We start from the raw sequence: 16,828 nt of genomic DNA on the forward strand, positions 1-16,828 counted from the left end.
ATTATATCATGGCATAAATAAAAATCATATTAATAAAACCAATTAACTTTTCTGAAGTAAAAGTTCCATTTCTCTAATTTACTACCAAGAAAACCCTCCTTTATTGGAAAGCAAAGTACATGATTGGCAAGCATTTGATTAAGGGCTGTTAAAGGTCAAAAGACAAACTCATTTTCTGGGAAGGGTTAGGTGTTTCAAACGTAACACTTTCATATTTATTATACTAGTTTTTTGATACTTTTTGTAGCTTATGCTATAAATGGTTGTATTCTAAATCTGGATTGCTCACATGACTGGAGAAGAGATTTATTTATATTAGAAGTAGATACATAGTAATACAAAAGTTATGAGCCTGTTATAATTGAAACTGCAGCCATTTAATGGCAGTAGAAGTTTCTTTCTGGTCAAGTAAAGTCCCTGTGCTGAGTATCAAGCACGTGGCACTGCTGTCTTATACGGCCCAAAATTCTGTAAGCACCCGTAATGCTTAAAAAAGGGTGCTTGGTTAGAAGAGAGGAAGCTTAGCACAGCTGCACTTCTGTCAATATGACAGGACTTCTTAAAGTCACTTGATGGAGTATTTTTTTTTAAATAACTAGTTAATTCTCTGGTAAATAATATATTTTGATTGAAAATAGAATCATAGTTTATTGTACTACGTGAAATACAGCATGTTTGTATGTGATGGGACTGTTGAGATTGACAGGATGTCTATGTTCTGCCTTTCTGTTTTCTTCTGTAAAAGAAATAGAACCGCAGTTCAGAACTCTTAGTACTTTTATTTATATTAGTGGTAGTCAGCAATGAGATTTCTTCAGCAATAGAAGATGCTGTTAAGCATAAACTAATATGGATTTTATTCTTATTTATTCAGGTAATTGTGTCAATGAGTGTAGCATTTGCCAAACAGACTGAATTGTCAAGAATTGCTAGGCAGAAGGAAGAAGCCACACAAACACAGACTGTACATCAACAGGGAATGCATTTTGAAATTAAAAAGCAATGTAGAGAAGAAGAGGTTGATGGCCCTCTTATAAAAGCAACAGAAGAAACCAGTAAGCATGAAGAAGAATTTAAATCACTTTGCAAGGAACTCAATGAAGAGTCTGGTGAGATCAACTCACTTGAAGGGCAGCTTCATTCTAATAGCAACCCTGGTTGCATATTGGGACAGACCACAGATGAATCAGTGATTTCTAAAGAACTTTTTTCCCATGTGAAGGAGCTCAAGGCAGAAGAAACACTGGTAAGCATGAAAGAAATTGACAATGTGTAACACCATATCTGAGCAATCTTTCCAGCAGACTTACAGTTCATTTCAGTTAGAAAACTGCAAAGAAAGAAATTAAGATTAAAATTCCATTAAAATATTTTCCTTTCAAATGGGACAACTTTAAAACTAAATTACCTATCTATTTCCTGTGTTCAACCTGACTGTCACAGCATTATGCTATGCTGTGAGGAAAGGCATATGGCACTGGTTACATGAAAACAGAGTCTTCCATTTCATGGTTAAAACTGCATTGCAGGCAATAAATTGTAGAAAAGCATGTTGTATATTCCAGAATTTATACAAGGAACAGGTTAAAATAATGTTTACAGAGTTCCTTGTGATAAAGGATATCAGCTGAACACAAAAATTATTAAAATAATATGTAAAATATGTATTTAGCATTTCACAAACATGACGTGGGAACTAAGGTCTGGAATAAATATGGTAAAAAGCAGTCACAATTTTGATTCCACTATTTCATCCTAAGTTTAATTTTTTAAATTAAATTTGGTGCTAGTTGAAGCAAAAATTACTATTTCAAATTTGTGTAACAGCTAAAAATTCTGATCTTGTATTATCCTGGTAGTGAATAAACTCCTAATATTCCTGTTTTGTATGAAACCTCTTTCTCAGACTTCTCTTGTTATGCACACACACACACTTAAATGCGTGTGTTTCTGCCACTGCATTTCCTGTTGAGATCCATGCCACTTAAAAGGCATAAAAGTTAGCACTGTTCACAGTTATTTTAAAGAACTTGTCTTGTAAATGGAGAATCATTCTAATTCTGAACCTTCCAAGAAGCAGGCAACAAGATATTTTTGTGATTAGCTACCTATATTACTGAAAGCATTTTCTAAAATTTATTTAAGTATTTACTAGAAACTGTCATTGAACATAAAATGCTAAAATAGTTAAAATATTTCAGCACTACAGTGAGATGACAGCATCAGACACAGAAACATCAAGTCAGCTGTTGTTATATGAGGAACATTTGGAAGACATGCGCCAGGAGCTGGTACGGCAGTATCAGGAACACCAGCAGACAACAGAATTACTGAGACAAGGACACATGCAGCAAATGGAGCGTCAAAAAGAAAATCAAGAGCAACTCTTAGCTGAGCTGGAGAGGCTGAAAGTGCAATTAGCTGAGGTAATTTTTTACTCAATGAGTTAATACTTGTATCTCTCTACGTATTGAAAGACACACACACACGTTTACTATCTGTGTATGCACACACACACTTATCTGTTTTTGTGAATGAAAGGCATATTTCTCTAATCAAAGCTCAGTCAGTGATGGATAAATTTAGACTTCTGTAAACCTGGAGAATGCCTGCAGTGCTGCATAGCAGCCAGAAGAGAGTGAGAGGGTGAGGGCAGATGCAGTTTAAAACATGCCACCTTCCAGATACACGGCGCTGTGCAGGATGCAGGCTAGCAGCTCTTTACCTCAATGAAGCCAGCAGCCGTGGCTAGAAATACTACAGAAGTCTTCATTTTTCCTCATCCCCACTTGAGGTCTGAACTTGAACAGTATCAGTGGCTTCCTGTTTCTTTGTATTTTTAAACTTAACTTGTTCTCAGTCTTCGTCAATTCAAAGTCTGGCCTAATATGTAGGCCAGTGAAACTCATTATTTTTGAAGGCTTAATTATTCAGATAAATTGTCATTTATAGATTTGTCCTCAAGTATTCCTTCCCTTGACAAACAAAGTAAAAATAATCCAGATTATTTTGTCTTGCTCTGTTTTAATTTCAACAACGTACAATTACAGAAATTTATATGGGAATAGTAATCAATTATTTCTAAAATTCTCTTATTTCACTGTGAAGCAGAGCTCTAGGTTACTTCAGACCTTATCCAAACCTGGTTCTGTTTAAATTTGGGCTTAAGGAGCTGGGGAATCTAGAGAGCCAGCTTTTTCATCCTAGGTGTCTTTTCCCGCAATGTCAGGTGTCTGTTTCTCCTAGCTGCTTTGTAGATGCCTTTCTGCCAATTATCCTGATAATCTTTCCTTTCAGTATGTACATAATTTCTCTTTTTGCCTCTTTGTCAGTTTGCAACTGCATCTTTCATTAGGGGTTGCATATTCCTGAAACTGATGAAAAACATTAAATAGAACATATGCTGCTGGCTTTTTTCCAGTTTTTAATGCCAAGGATGGTTTATCTGTAAAAATGCATTCATTGCGTTTGAACTGGGAAGACTTCTGGCTCTTTTTGAAGAGAGCATGTGTAGGCTTTTTTCTTGTCCAGAACTTACTATACCATGTCATATTCAGAAATTTACCTTCCAGTTTGCATTGCAACCACTGTGTTTCATGAAAAGCACACAAATTGTATGAAAATCTTAAAGAGGATATAAGATACTGGAAGTATTTATTAGCTGTATTCCATTCTAGAAAGCTTTCAGTGTCTTTGGAGCCATTTAAAGAAATGGACTGAAATTTCATTGTGCAAAATACGTAAAAAATAAGAAGTGACAGGACTCACTAAGAGTCAGAGGCTTAAGAAATTGTGTGTGCCTTTATAACGCTTCTTTCTTAGCGTGTCTCAATGGAGAATGACAGCCTGGTTGCAGAGAGAGAGAGAATGCTTTTAGAAGAACTGGAATCATTAAAACAACATTCTGTACCAGGAAAAGAGAGGCTGTTTCGTGAGCTACAAAACAACAGCACACAAACAGAGGTAAATATGGACTTTGACTTTCTTGGCAGGTGTGTCATGTAAAACCAGTAAGATTCCTTTTCACTACTACTTGTTTATGTACTATATTTTCTTGAAAAATGTTGGTTATTGCTTGAACAGAGAAGGTTTAACAATCAAGAGGTGGTACTGGTAGGCATAGCTTTTACTTTGGGCATGCAGAAACGAGTTTTAACAGCTGGAAGGTGGGGATTATTACTATAGCTATTTGTTCAGGTAAAATTACATTTTCATATCACTGTAACAACACCCAACAGAAAACACAAGGATTGTTTAGTCAGCATAACAAAGTTCTTTCTAATAGGCCCTGCCTTGGATTTCCTGTTAAGTTTTTATTTACATTTTAGTTACTTTTTCCATGCATGAAGAGTATTTTTTTACTTCTGATTTGGTTCAGCACTTTTATTAACAAAGCACAACTAACAGGTTTTAAATTTCGTATTTTCCTGTGTGTAAGAAGAATATGTTGATTCTGGCATGACAGGATTTCTGTCCTTGTTGTCTTCTCTCCCTCTGCAAAAACTTACTCAGAATGAAAACGAAAACCAAGACAATGTGAGAGAGCAGATCTTTGAGGATGAAGATGGTGGAAGAAAGCCTGATGAAACTTCTTCAGCTCTTCTTTCTAAAGAAAGGTGCTTAGAACTGTTAAGAAAGCAACATAATTTTTTTAAAAAATTTGAGGATCATGTTCTTGTTGATAAATTGATAATATTTATAAGCTTTATTCTGAGTTATGATAATGGCATTTTTTATCCTGGGTAACCATATTTCCAAGTTTACATACTTTAGATTAAGCAATGTCTTAATTTTTATTTTCTTTTTATTTTATATTTTTTTATTATTTATTTAACAATATAATGGCATAGGGGATAAGGTGAATCTTAACCTATTTTACTTTATCTTTCATATTACACAGATATATCATATGCATCTTTTATACACAGATGTATACCCATTGTATGTACATACATGAAACAAGTTTATATTTTTAGAAATAAATTATATTAATATAATTGTTTTTTATAAAGCTTTTTGACTTTTTTATCTGTGTAGACGAACAATCTTTTTAGTTGTCACTTTGAGAAAAGACTTACGTTTACAATGAATACCAGGCAAACGTAGACCTCTGTTTTAAAAAAATAACTAGATTAAAAAATATTATAAAAGTAGTAATATTGATCAGTCTTTGATTTTTTACATATTTTGTAAAAACTGACGTCTAACAAAAATGTGCTTTTAATATTTATGTATATTATGTGGGTTGTAGTCTTAAAAAACAGATCTTAATTTTACTGTTTCACACATCTTTCCTGATTGCAAGGGTGTATAAAGGATAAAAATCACTTTGAAAACAGGGGAAAATCAAAGGGCTGATTATTTTCTGTCCTGCAGGCATGTTTTTCAGAAGGCTAATGAAAAACTCATGAAGATTCTTTTAGAAGTTGTGAAGACAACTGTGGCCATGGAGGAGACAATTGGTTGCCATGTTCTCGGGTTATTGGATCAGTCTGGGAAAGTCCAGCCTTCCAAACCAACTGGTTGGGACACAGAGGCAGAGGAGTCAGTAAAACCCTGTATCCGTGTGGGATATGAGAAAGGTACTGCTTGTATTGTTGTCTATTTCATAACTAATAGTGTATGTGTACTTTTATTATATATTTAACTAACCTTAGTTTTGCAATTTTTTCTTAAAAATTAACTTTAAAAAAAGCAAACCAAAAAAAAACAACCCACAACTACTTGTTTGAATGCATATGACATCTCTGTTTATAAGGCAACATTTCAGGAATTGGCTGGGTCATGCCCCAAACCAGTTATGACTTGTGTCTTAGGTCCAGTTGTAAAGCCTGCAACAGACTGGGGACGTGATTGAGAAATAAAAGAAAAATTGTTTCTGTTGAAGGAGGCAAAGAGAAAGAGAGTGAAACAGCTCCATGGCATCTTGCACCCCCTTTACACCTTCCTCTGTACATACGGGGAATGGGAACTGGTGTCAAAGGCCATATCTCTCCTAGTGCTCCTAATGTACATAGGGATGTTGCTGGTCACTCTGGCCAGCTGGCATGGGACAGCCTGTACATAGCCTTGTAGACTTCCTCAGCCTCCTCATGAGGGTGCTTCTATGCAAAGAGCCTTTTGGAAGCAGTTCCAGCAACTCCTGAACTGCCAAGCCTTGCCTATCAGCTGTTTGGAGGAGAGCTAGTTGGCACAAGCCTAAGGTAGCATTTTAACACTGTAGTTAAATGCTTAGCCCTGTCTTAAGAACTCTCCTGTGCTCTGTTTATTTTCCTGTGATTGTACTAGGATAGTGTCTGTCCATTTCTCTTTTCAGCAAGAATAGACGCTCGGTCTTGTTGCCATTTAGGGTACTCATGGTACAGAAGCCAGTGTAAGAATGTGTACGTTCATCCTGCATCTTATGGGGAAGCAGTGTACAACAGATCAGTTCAGCCTGAAACACTTTAAACATCTGGTTTTGGCTGAATTTTTAACTACTGTGAATGTGGGGGAAAAAAATGGAAGTCAAATATTACATTACGTTACATTATTAAGAAAGAATCTACTATAGAGCAATAATACAAACTAAATTGAAATTTAGCTCTTTCATTCAAAATGTAGGTTGCTAAATATTCTTGATTCCCTCTGGCTTTAAATATAGGTCACATTAAATCTAGGGGCAAGTTAAGAAGGAATGTATGACTTGTAGCACAATGACATCTCTCTCAGTTGATTATTCAAAAGGTTATCTGTGATGAAATGCGGTCTAAGGATTCTTGAATTTTTCAAGTTAAGAGCACTTTTATGCCTTCATAGTACTGCTTTAAAAAAAAACAAACACAACTCATAACTTAGATTTACTGCACGTTTCACTGTATGTAATGGTAAAGAAAATTATTGTTTGAAAACTCAGACTTATGATGCTTTGCCTTCTTCCCCAAATTTTAGATTGGATTACTAAGCTTCTGGCCTTAATTTTTGACATTTGTCCTGAAGAGCTTAAAGTTCTACTATAATTGAAGGACTTGCTTCTTTCAAAATGGAGTATTCTTGCACTTACTTCAGGGCAGGAAATTAATAGAGTTTGTTTATGTTAAAGCAGTTCAGATTAAGTATCTTTAACCATGGTCAACTATTTTACATACAGTATTCTAGCCAAATGGTAAATGGAGCAATGAGCAGGCTCGAAGTTTACCAACACCTCCTATTCTTTTCTGAGGTAGTCTTAAATTTGATGTAAACTGCATTTTAAATAAGTTTTCCATATGAGAGCCAGCAATTTATGCTCTTTTTATTCTTTGTGTTCTTATGGTGTAGTGTGAGGTTTGTAAAGTGTTGGGGTTTTCACAACATACATTGCCCAAAGAAGTAAAAATATTTTCTGATTTGAAGGCAGTGATCACAGCCTGTCACAGTTACATAGATTGTGGTAACCTAGTGCATTCAGTGAACTGAGTTCATAGTTATATCATGCCTATTGTCAGAACATTATGCTTTTCTCCCTTGTTCTCATTTGCTGAGAATGTTGCTTCCTTTTCTCAGGCAATAAATAGATAACTATGTACAAAGTGCTAATATGTGGTTGTTGCCCTTTGCTACTCTCGTACACGCTTGCTCTGCACAGGCACGTACAATGCACAGTTCTTGGCTTTACTTTTTCCTGCACCTGCACATCAGTGTGTATACTTGTATTTGTCACTAATCATTGTTGTTAGCAATTCTTAATTTAGGCTACTTGCATTGCATATATGTAGTTAAACGGTTAAAAGAGTAGCTCTAGTAGTCTCCTGGTGAAAGAGAACTGTCTTAAATGGAAGAGAGCTGTATCCCATGATGCTAGTGGTGAAGCTTTTAACTCCTGTGTTTGCTATTAGTGTAGTTTGAAGAGGCATGTGAAGGAATTTGTCTGCTATTTTAATGCCCCCCTTGGTACAGAGCTGTTCACATGCCAGTTATTTATTCCAGTATTTTTTGCGTGTTTCCGTACATTCAGAAACAATTATGACAGGAGGATAAACCAAAGAAAAAAGTGAGGGTTAAAGAAGACTCAAGCTCACAGTGGCTACAGTGGGTGAATGTATAGTTTATAATGTATCTCTGAGTTTGTATTCACATATTCACAGTCCTCTTTTTGTGGTTTTTTTTATTTTATTTTCAAAAAAACACAAAAGCACCCTTGGTGTGTCCATAGTTCTGCCACTGGAGCCAGCCAGCCGGAGTAAAAGTTGTAGTGGAATCCTGGGAGTAAACTAAAATACTTTATCTACATGCTGCAAAATATGTATTGCTTCATATATGTCAGTTAGCAGCTCATAAACAACTTCTGTATCTAAAACTTCAGAGTAAGCACTGCATAATTAAGCACTTTTTTATGATTTCATGGGCCATGACATCTGACATGCTGAACTGCAAGCTTCATGGCAAAGGAAACAATATGAACCTCTGTTTGGATGTTTTGTTACAAGGAGTTTAGACAAGGAGAAAGCATTTTTACTTGGGCCAGTTTTTTGGGGTTTTTTGTGTTTTTTTGTGTTTTGTTGTTGTTGTTGTTGATTGAAGAATAAATTGGATGACAGAGAATTTGGTTTTAGCTCTGTTGGGATGGGAGGCAGAGCAGCATTATATGGAATAGTAGAATGGGGTTAGGCAATCAACTGCCAGTGGTGGTTAATAAAACTTCACAACATGGAACCGGTTGGAACCACTTGCACAGTTTGCCCAGAGAAGCTGTGGATGCTCCCTCTCTGGAAGTGTTCAAGGCCAGGTTGGATGGAGCTTTGGGCAACCTGGTCTAATGGGAGGTATTCCTGTCCATGGCAGGGGGGGTTGGAACTAGATAATCTTTAAGGTCCCTTCCAACACAAACCATTCTGTGATTCTAATATTTTTATTTCTTGCTTCCACCACTGAAAATCTTCTGGAAAGATGCAGTGCTAAGATGCTGTGCACTAAGACCATTTTGAGGGGAAAATATACAGATTCTTACTTTGCAGTTAAGAAGACATCTAACATGAACTCCTGTTCCTAAGTGCCACTTTGTAGAAATTATAATATGGCTGTCTGCATTTCTTGTTTGCCATTGATATTTTTATTTAAATTGCCAACCCTACAGTATAAACAGAATTATTACAATTTTGTGTCCATCTGCTACTTTTTCCTTTTTTACCTTTGAGAGTAGCAAAGTTTCTGTGTGCCAAATTATACTTCAAGTGGCAGCTCTCTTCTTCATTTTTTAATAGTCATATTTCAGGTAAATTATTGTCTTCTGAGATTTTTCATATAACAAAATTATATTTTAACATTTCTGTATTTATTTAGTATTTATCCAGAATAAATAGAAGCAAATTACAAAATAATTACATAAGCAAAACAGGAGTTTAAAATCTTGTCATTGGTTCTTGGAGGCCAAATTTTACTCTTCTGGTCACTGGCAAGAGGTAGTAATGATACCAGTGATAGTGTTAATGTAAGAAACATATACCAGACCTGGCTTTTAGAAGATTACATTCCAAGCAGGCATCAATATTTTTAAGTTATTTTGTATAATGTTTGGGTTTTGTATATGACAGACACTCATCATTGCACAATTCAGCTGTACCTCTCAAGCAAATAAATTATTAAAATGTAAGGGTTATAGGACATAAATTATGGGTTAGGCCTGAGAAGGACAGCAGGAACATTACATAGATAATTTGTACTCCATCAAGAAAGAATTAGATTGTGCAGTAACTAATATATAATTGTTTTATCTTGTGTACAACTGTTCTTCTGTACTGTGGGCTTTTATTTTGTGAAATCTCTGAAGCTAAGCAGGGTCAGTACTTGAAATGTGTGGCCTCCTAAGAGCATCAGGTGCTGCAGTGTGTTGGTGGCTCAGGAGGGAATGTTTCCTTTGACTCAGTCTTTAACCAATATTTTGGCACAGCATTTGGAAATACTTATGCTGCTTGATGTCCATCTTAAGTGAAGGTCCTTTCTACTCTGAGGATATTAAAGCTTCTGCATCATTAGTGATATTTTGAAAGACCCAGAGCCAGCCCAAATTTGGGTGGTTAAAAATCAGAAAGCTGTTGAATAAAAAATATGAAATTGTTCATTTTGCAGCCTTCCTTACACCGCAGAGGGTTGAATATCAGCATGTTACTCAAAAGCCTTTATACTATACAAACCTACTGCAAATGTTTAGTGTGCTGGCAGAAAATGACTACCAGCCACTGCTAGGGTGACTCCACTACAGTAGCCTGTGACTGTTACTGAAGTTCCAAAGTGCAGTACTCGAAAGTGCTTTGAAATCCTGTGTAGATGAAAGGTGCCATGTGAATGTATATGCTATTCATCTGGTTATTTGTTCCATTCATGCATACAGTGTGCTTCTGTTTTTTCCCACTGGAGTGTGAAAAGAGTTTGGAACATTTTATCTAATGTATCTAAAAGGAGATATGAAACAGTAATGGTATAATTAGAAGGAAAATATCCTAAATACATCTGCATTTAAAAAAACTTAAGATAAAAGTAGACAAAAAAAAAACTTTCTAAATTAAAATTGCTGTAGTTTGTTGTATATGGGTTGCACATACAGCTGCATCCATAATGAAATAAACACGTAGATATTATTGCCAGAATGTTTGCAAGTATGAAAATACAGTAAGTAAACGAGGTGGTTAATAATGTTGCAAATTGTTAAAAAAAAAAAAAAAAAGTAAAACCTGAAAACTAAAATCTGACTTTCTTGCTAGGTTCAAACAACATCAACAAGAGGACTTATATCTCCAATGTTATTTGCATGCCTGGTTAAGAGGCAAGAGCAAGTTTGAAGGAAGTGTATCCAACAAGAGTACTAACTACATTTTTAAAGGCAATTTGTAAAACTGACCTATTATTATTATTTCACTTAAATTTCTTTAACTAACAAACTGTTCCAGTTCAGCAGTCACAATTCATGGAGTAACCAGGAACTTAAATTGAAAAATAACCCAGTATTGCAACTTTATTGCTAAACATTGACTGTTCTTAACTCACATAATCGTACTGCCGTTTCTAAAAAAAAAATAAAATAAAATGTTGAGAAAACCTTAAGCTAAATCAACATCTAATTGTTAAAAAAAACACCACACCAAACACTTAATTTATTTTATCTTAAATATATTTCAGAAATATACTTCATTAAAATAAACTAATGTTTTAAAGTTTTCCACAGTAACATTAATTTCTGACATTTCAAATCTAACAGCCTGATGACATAACACTTCATTATTAAAACACTGTATCAACAGTAGTTACCTGCTGTTGTGATGTGCTACGGTATTATTATTGCATGCTGGAAGTCTTATTTTAAAGTATCTCAGAAGTTTGCTTTCACTTGTCTTGCCTAAATACGTGCCTGAATTCTAAATATGGAATTTCTTGTTTTCTAAGTGAATTGCTATCAGTTTGATACAATAGGCAAACTTTGTGCCTTCTGCTTTTCAGACAGAATGGATAATGCCCTTAAACTGAAACAGACCTCAGGAAGATTGAGAAGTAGGCAGGTGGCAGGTGACCCATGAGTAGGGACAGTTATAGTTCTCCTTGCACTGTACTTGATTTGTTCAACTACCCATTTTAATCAGTTTGTATTTCACTAATAATAATGCTGAATTTTGATGTTCTGTATTCTAGTCCCTTTGTCCTGAGAAGTTGTCTGAATTACGTGTCTTTCCCTTTACTCACTTGAGTCTGTGCTTGTGAATAACTAACTTGAACAGTTTTGTGTTGATGCACACTACTGAGCATTTATTGATAGTCTGGTTTGTTTTGTTGGGTTTTTTGCTTGGTTGGTTTTTTTGTGTGTTTGGTTTTTTACCTGGTTGTATTTTAAAACAGTTTTGCAAGCCATTATTGCAAGTTATTCAAAGCAGTAAGGGTTACTGATAGTAACATAGGTTTGAGGATGAGCCTCAGAGCCCAAAACATACTGAAAGGACATCTAAAATATTCTCTGTTAGTATTTCATTTTCTCTTTCCCTTCTGCTTGTTTTCACTTAACACATTGTGTATCTTGCTTGTTTAAGTTTTACTATGTGGTATTTCCCTTTCTGTCTGTGACCAATATGAATATTTTATTCATTTTCTGACTTGCCTTTCTAATCATAACTCAGATGTACAGATTTCATGTTTTGAAGTGCTGAGTCTGTGTGAAAAACGGAGCTATTGTTTTTCCAGAGTCCTGTGCCTCGTATCATGGTAGTAGTGTGGGAGATGATGATATTAACATGTGGTCAGCAGCAACAGATGAAGGACTATTGAGCCAACATCTTGCAGAAAGTGGAGTGGAAATTGATCCTGAAAATGAAGAACTCATTTTGAATGTTAGCTCTCGACTACAGGCAGCTGTTGAAAAGCTTCTGGAAGCCATCAATGAAACTTCAAATCAGGTAGAGTGATCAAATAGTGAAATATTTTGCATTTTCTATCTGGATTATGTTTTTTTCTTAATTTTTCTCATTAATGTGTTTTTATAAGACTGAAACCTGTAGGCTCACTTTGAAAGGTGAAACAATACTTCAGGTGCCTACACCCAAAAAAAGCATGCTCCAAGTATGACTTCACTGATTAATTTAATTTCATTCCTCTGCTTTGGACTGCAGAGGAAGCCTGAATTTGGGCATGTTTATCAACCCAGGGCACTCTGTCATTGCTTATATGAGTCATTGGTATTCTGCTGCGATTCAGAGATGAGACTGGAGGTGTCAGGGCACATTGACCTGGCCCTTGTGAAGAGGTAGGATTAAGGGGAACTGTGCCCAGTTCTCTTGACAAACATTTTGGTCCATTGACTAGCCAAAGATGTAGAGCTCTATTATTGTCTCTTCCAACTATGATTTGAACATGGCCAGTAAAGCATATATCCACCCTGTTATTAGGAAAGGAGTCTGCACTCTAGCCCTCCAGTCTTTATGTGAGGTATGTGACTCATGGATGGTCTCCAAAGAAGAGGCAGTGTATGGGTATTCCTTTCTGTTTGCTGTTAGGTGGCATCTTAGTGGGGTAGTGGGATGTTAGTTGCTCTCTGGAGGGCTTCCCTGTTAATTGAAATGGGAGCTGTATACCTAGCTCGTTCAGGTCAGATCATACTTCTTATATCACAAGCTTTACTTTTAGAGGATGTACATCTCAATTTGAAAGTGTCTAAGTAAATACTCTGTATCTCACTTTAACTTTTTAAATCAATCTCTTGAAGATTTCAGTCATGAGAGTCAGCTCTTTAATGAGACTAGAATCCGAAGGATACTGTGTGTTTTCTGCTATGTGTAGCTGTTTGTCAACCTACTTATGACATTATTTTAAAAGTCATTGGTTTTTTGTCTCTGGGTGTAAAATGTGTAAATAACTATTGGAAATGAAGGAGAAAAAAGCTGTGATGGTGGAAGTCATGTGAAAATTAAGCTGTCTAGTATTTTTAAAGTTTTAAGCATTTAAGTATCTGTAACATTTGAAATTTTATTATTTTTTTTTTAAGGTAAAATACTAATGTGTGACTTACTAAGGTTAAAACTAATGTAAATACTATTTCAGCAAACTCCCCTATGGCTGCCTAAAGCAAGCAAGGAGTCTGGTGGACCTTGTAAATCAGTTTCTGCATTGCATATATTTGCACATTCATTCTTCAGCAGCTCCCTTCTGTTTGAGCATGAGTTCAATCAGAAAGAGATGTTTGACTTTTTGAGGTCTTTTTTCAGCATAAGGCTTAGCATCACATAATCATGGAAAAGAATTCACAGATACTCCAATATAAGGAGGTCTTCAAAAACATGTAGTTAGGCATTTGTAGGCAATCTTGCATTTAAAGAGCAGATGATACAGTCAAACAAAAACACCTTCCAAGTTTTACAGTAATTAAAAATTCATGCTGCAATTATAAAAGTATTGTCAAATATTTATTCTGCTTGGTGCTTCTTTTTTCTGAGCATTTTGCTGCTGATCTTTAAATGCAGAAGTTTTATATTAAATTATTTTATTTTTGTGACTGATGTTTTCAGTAAGTACTTACTTTTCATTATACCGATTAAAGTAAGCAGTATCTTCTAAGGATCTTATTTTTATTTATTGTCAATTCATCAGGAAAATTTGTTTTCACTTCATAGCTTTATAGCTGAGACCTTGGCAGTACCAGTAACGAGGTTATCATAGAATCATCCTGATTGGAAGAGACCTTGAAGATCATCAAGTCCAACCATAACCTAAATCTCCCTACCATAACCTAATTTACCCATTAAATCATGTCGCTAAGCACTATAGCTATATTTCTTTTAAATACTTCCAGGAATGGTGACTCCACCACCTCCCTGGGCAGCCTCTTCCACTGTCCAACCACTCTTTTGGTAATAGAATCATAGAATCATCCTGGTTGGAAAGGATCTTGAAGATCATCAAGTCCAACCATAACCTAAATCAATTATTTTTTGGCTCAAACACATACAGGCCGTTTTTTCATGAGTATGAATTATACAAATGTGGATTTATCCCTGATGAGCTTAACTGTTGGGGTTTTTTAAAAGTTAATAAAATGTTTATCTGTTTACACATTTTGCCACCATATTAAGTATAAATATTGACATCTTTTCTGGGTGTTCTGTGGCGGTACTTCCCAGGCATTCCTCTTGTCTGCTTTGATGTGTGTTTTGTGCATACTGGATTATATATAGTTCCTGTATATACCAAAGGTTTGTAGGTTCGTATTTTTAAATATTCAGAAACTGAATAGTTTGCAGAATATTGCAGAGTAGGAAAAAAAAAAATCTAAGACTAATTATAGAAAAGATTTTTAACAGGCAGAAAATATTTTTAACCTTTTCTCTTACTCAGTAGTGCTGTGCATACAGACATATACCCATCTCTTAAAATAAACTTAAAAGAGTGAGAGAAACCTGGCAAAATCTTCAAAGTAACTATTTGAGACCTGTCTGAACACACACTTTCAGAGCTGAAGTGCAATTTGAATCTTTCCAGGCAAGGTGTGTAGTGGGTGTATTAATTCAAATTCCACCTGCCACGTTACATACAGGTAAATAAATCAGGCCACTCCCCTGAACTCTTTCTTTTGAGAGATACTAACAGGCAGCCTGTAAACTAGCAGAGTCTGAGAAAGTTCTTCCTGTTGAATTAACTCCAAGAAAGGCAAACAATGACATTCCTTTATTTCTCTTTCATTTGTTGTAGTGGAGATGGAACATGATTTTTAGTTTCTGTTCTGCTAGCTTGCTTGCCTGCTGCAGCACACCTGCAAAGGTAAAACAGAATTATGCTTCCTTGCCTTGGAAATTATTGCCAGCTGTTACTGGAAGATTTCTTTTGCTTTTTCATGTGAAACCTCTCTGAGAAGATTTTTTAGGAGTGACTATACAAAGTTTTCTTGCACCTCTCTCTATTTCGGATTACTTGGCTCCTGAATTACGCAGCTTAAGAATGTGATATGAGGCTTCCTGGTGATCCTGAGTAGGTTTGTCACCAAGATTCCTGATAAGTGTCTTCACACTGTTTATCTTCTGATACAAATGCCTGTTAGAAATTTCTAAAACCAGCCTAGCTAGTGCAAAATACCAGTGTGACAGCTGAGAAGACTGCAACAGCAGTGTTCTTTGGAATGGATTCTTACCGCACCTACTGGGCATCTAATCTGTCCAGTGCTTTGTGGACTGAAGGTCAAGAAGAAGATACGTATGAGGTTGAATCTCATGTGCCTTTACCATATCCTTTTCCTTTCCCTGAACACTTGGATGAGAATAATTCTATAGTTGTAAATACTTCAATTTTTCACTTCAGGCAAAAAAAAAAGGGACACATTTTAAAAGTTGTCTCTAAAATCTCCTTGCCTACACCTCCCTATTCAGTAAGTATAAAAGTTTTTTAAAGTAATTGTATTTTAAACCAGCTTCAATAGAACAGATTGCAGTGAAAATGATATAAACTTGTCACTGTTGATAAAGTTATTATGTACTGCTGACAGGCTTTTTTAGCTAGACAGTTTTTAATGGGCACTGAAAAAGTTTTAATTATAGAATTCTCTCTTTTCATTTCTAACAAAGGAAGTGTAGCAGACACAGTGATATATTGAATTACAAAGATTTCTCTATTTGAAGCACTTCAGTGTTACTACATTGCATTTTTCTCACTGTGAATAATTTATAGGTGGGCTGCAGTCAGTTAAAGTTGTTCCTTTACAGCTTTCATGCACTGACTAGTAACATAAACTAGCACAAGCTTGCTATTGGCTTCCAGTGATCCCATGAAGAAATTTTTGTTCTTCAAAATTCCTGGTAATATTTCTGCTTCTTTTTGGTTTTGCCCTCTGGTATTTTTAATAATCCCTGGAGTTTTTATTACTTAAAAGAACTACAGAATAATCTTGATTCTGAGTTTTAGATGGAGTATTCAGTGCGTTTGAGTGAGCCATTTTTATGGTTGTGTATGTACAGTAAGCCTATCATATGTTCCCTTTTATGTGAGATGGGTCTGTCATTAAGCATTTGAAAATGTAAGAATATTCTGTGATTTTTTAAATATCTCAAACCAGTGCAGATTTTCAGCTGCAGTATTTATACCATTCTTTAACTCCTGTCAGAGTAAATAGTTCATGGTAGTGATGTCCATCTAAAAAGGAATGCTGTAGAAAAGTAATCAAATATTTACATTCAGTGTATTATAAAAGAGGATGTATTGATTCTTCAGACTTTCTTTTCAAAGTCTAATTTTATGTATAAGTGGATAATTTTGTGTCCAATATTCTATGAAATGTTCCAAACCCATTTTTCTGAGATTTTAAAGCAAGCTAATCATACACTCATGAGCTTAGCTGGAGATGGTGAGA

At 35.4% G+C, this 16,828-nt stretch overlaps 1 protein-coding gene across 6 annotated transcripts in view; it reads left to right on the forward strand.

Annotated features, from left to right (window-relative positions):
* The window catches only part of AKAP9 (A-kinase anchoring protein 9), a 113,268-nt gene that overhangs the window by 56,172 nt on the left and 40,268 nt on the right, over positions 1-16,828 (forward strand). For all 6 annotated transcript variants that reach the window (XM_051612509.1, XM_051612504.1, XM_051612505.1 and 3 more), the window contains 6 exons: positions 875-1,246; positions 2,202-2,426; positions 3,823-3,963; positions 4,513-4,616; positions 5,377-5,582; positions 12,184-12,395. In XM_051612509.1, coding sequence (XP_051468469.1) covers positions 875-1,246; positions 2,202-2,426; positions 3,823-3,963; positions 4,513-4,616; positions 5,377-5,582; positions 12,184-12,395 — 1,260 coding nt within the window. The remainder of the gene's footprint in view (positions 1-874; positions 1,247-2,201; positions 2,427-3,822; positions 3,964-4,512; positions 4,617-5,376; positions 5,583-12,183; positions 12,396-16,828) is intronic.

The sequence above is a fragment of the Apus apus genome, chromosome 2 (genome assembly GCF_020740795.1).
Source record: "Apus apus isolate bApuApu2 chromosome 2, bApuApu2.pri.cur, whole genome shotgun sequence".
NCBI lineage: Eukaryota > Metazoa > Chordata > Aves > Apodiformes > Apodidae > Apus > Apus apus.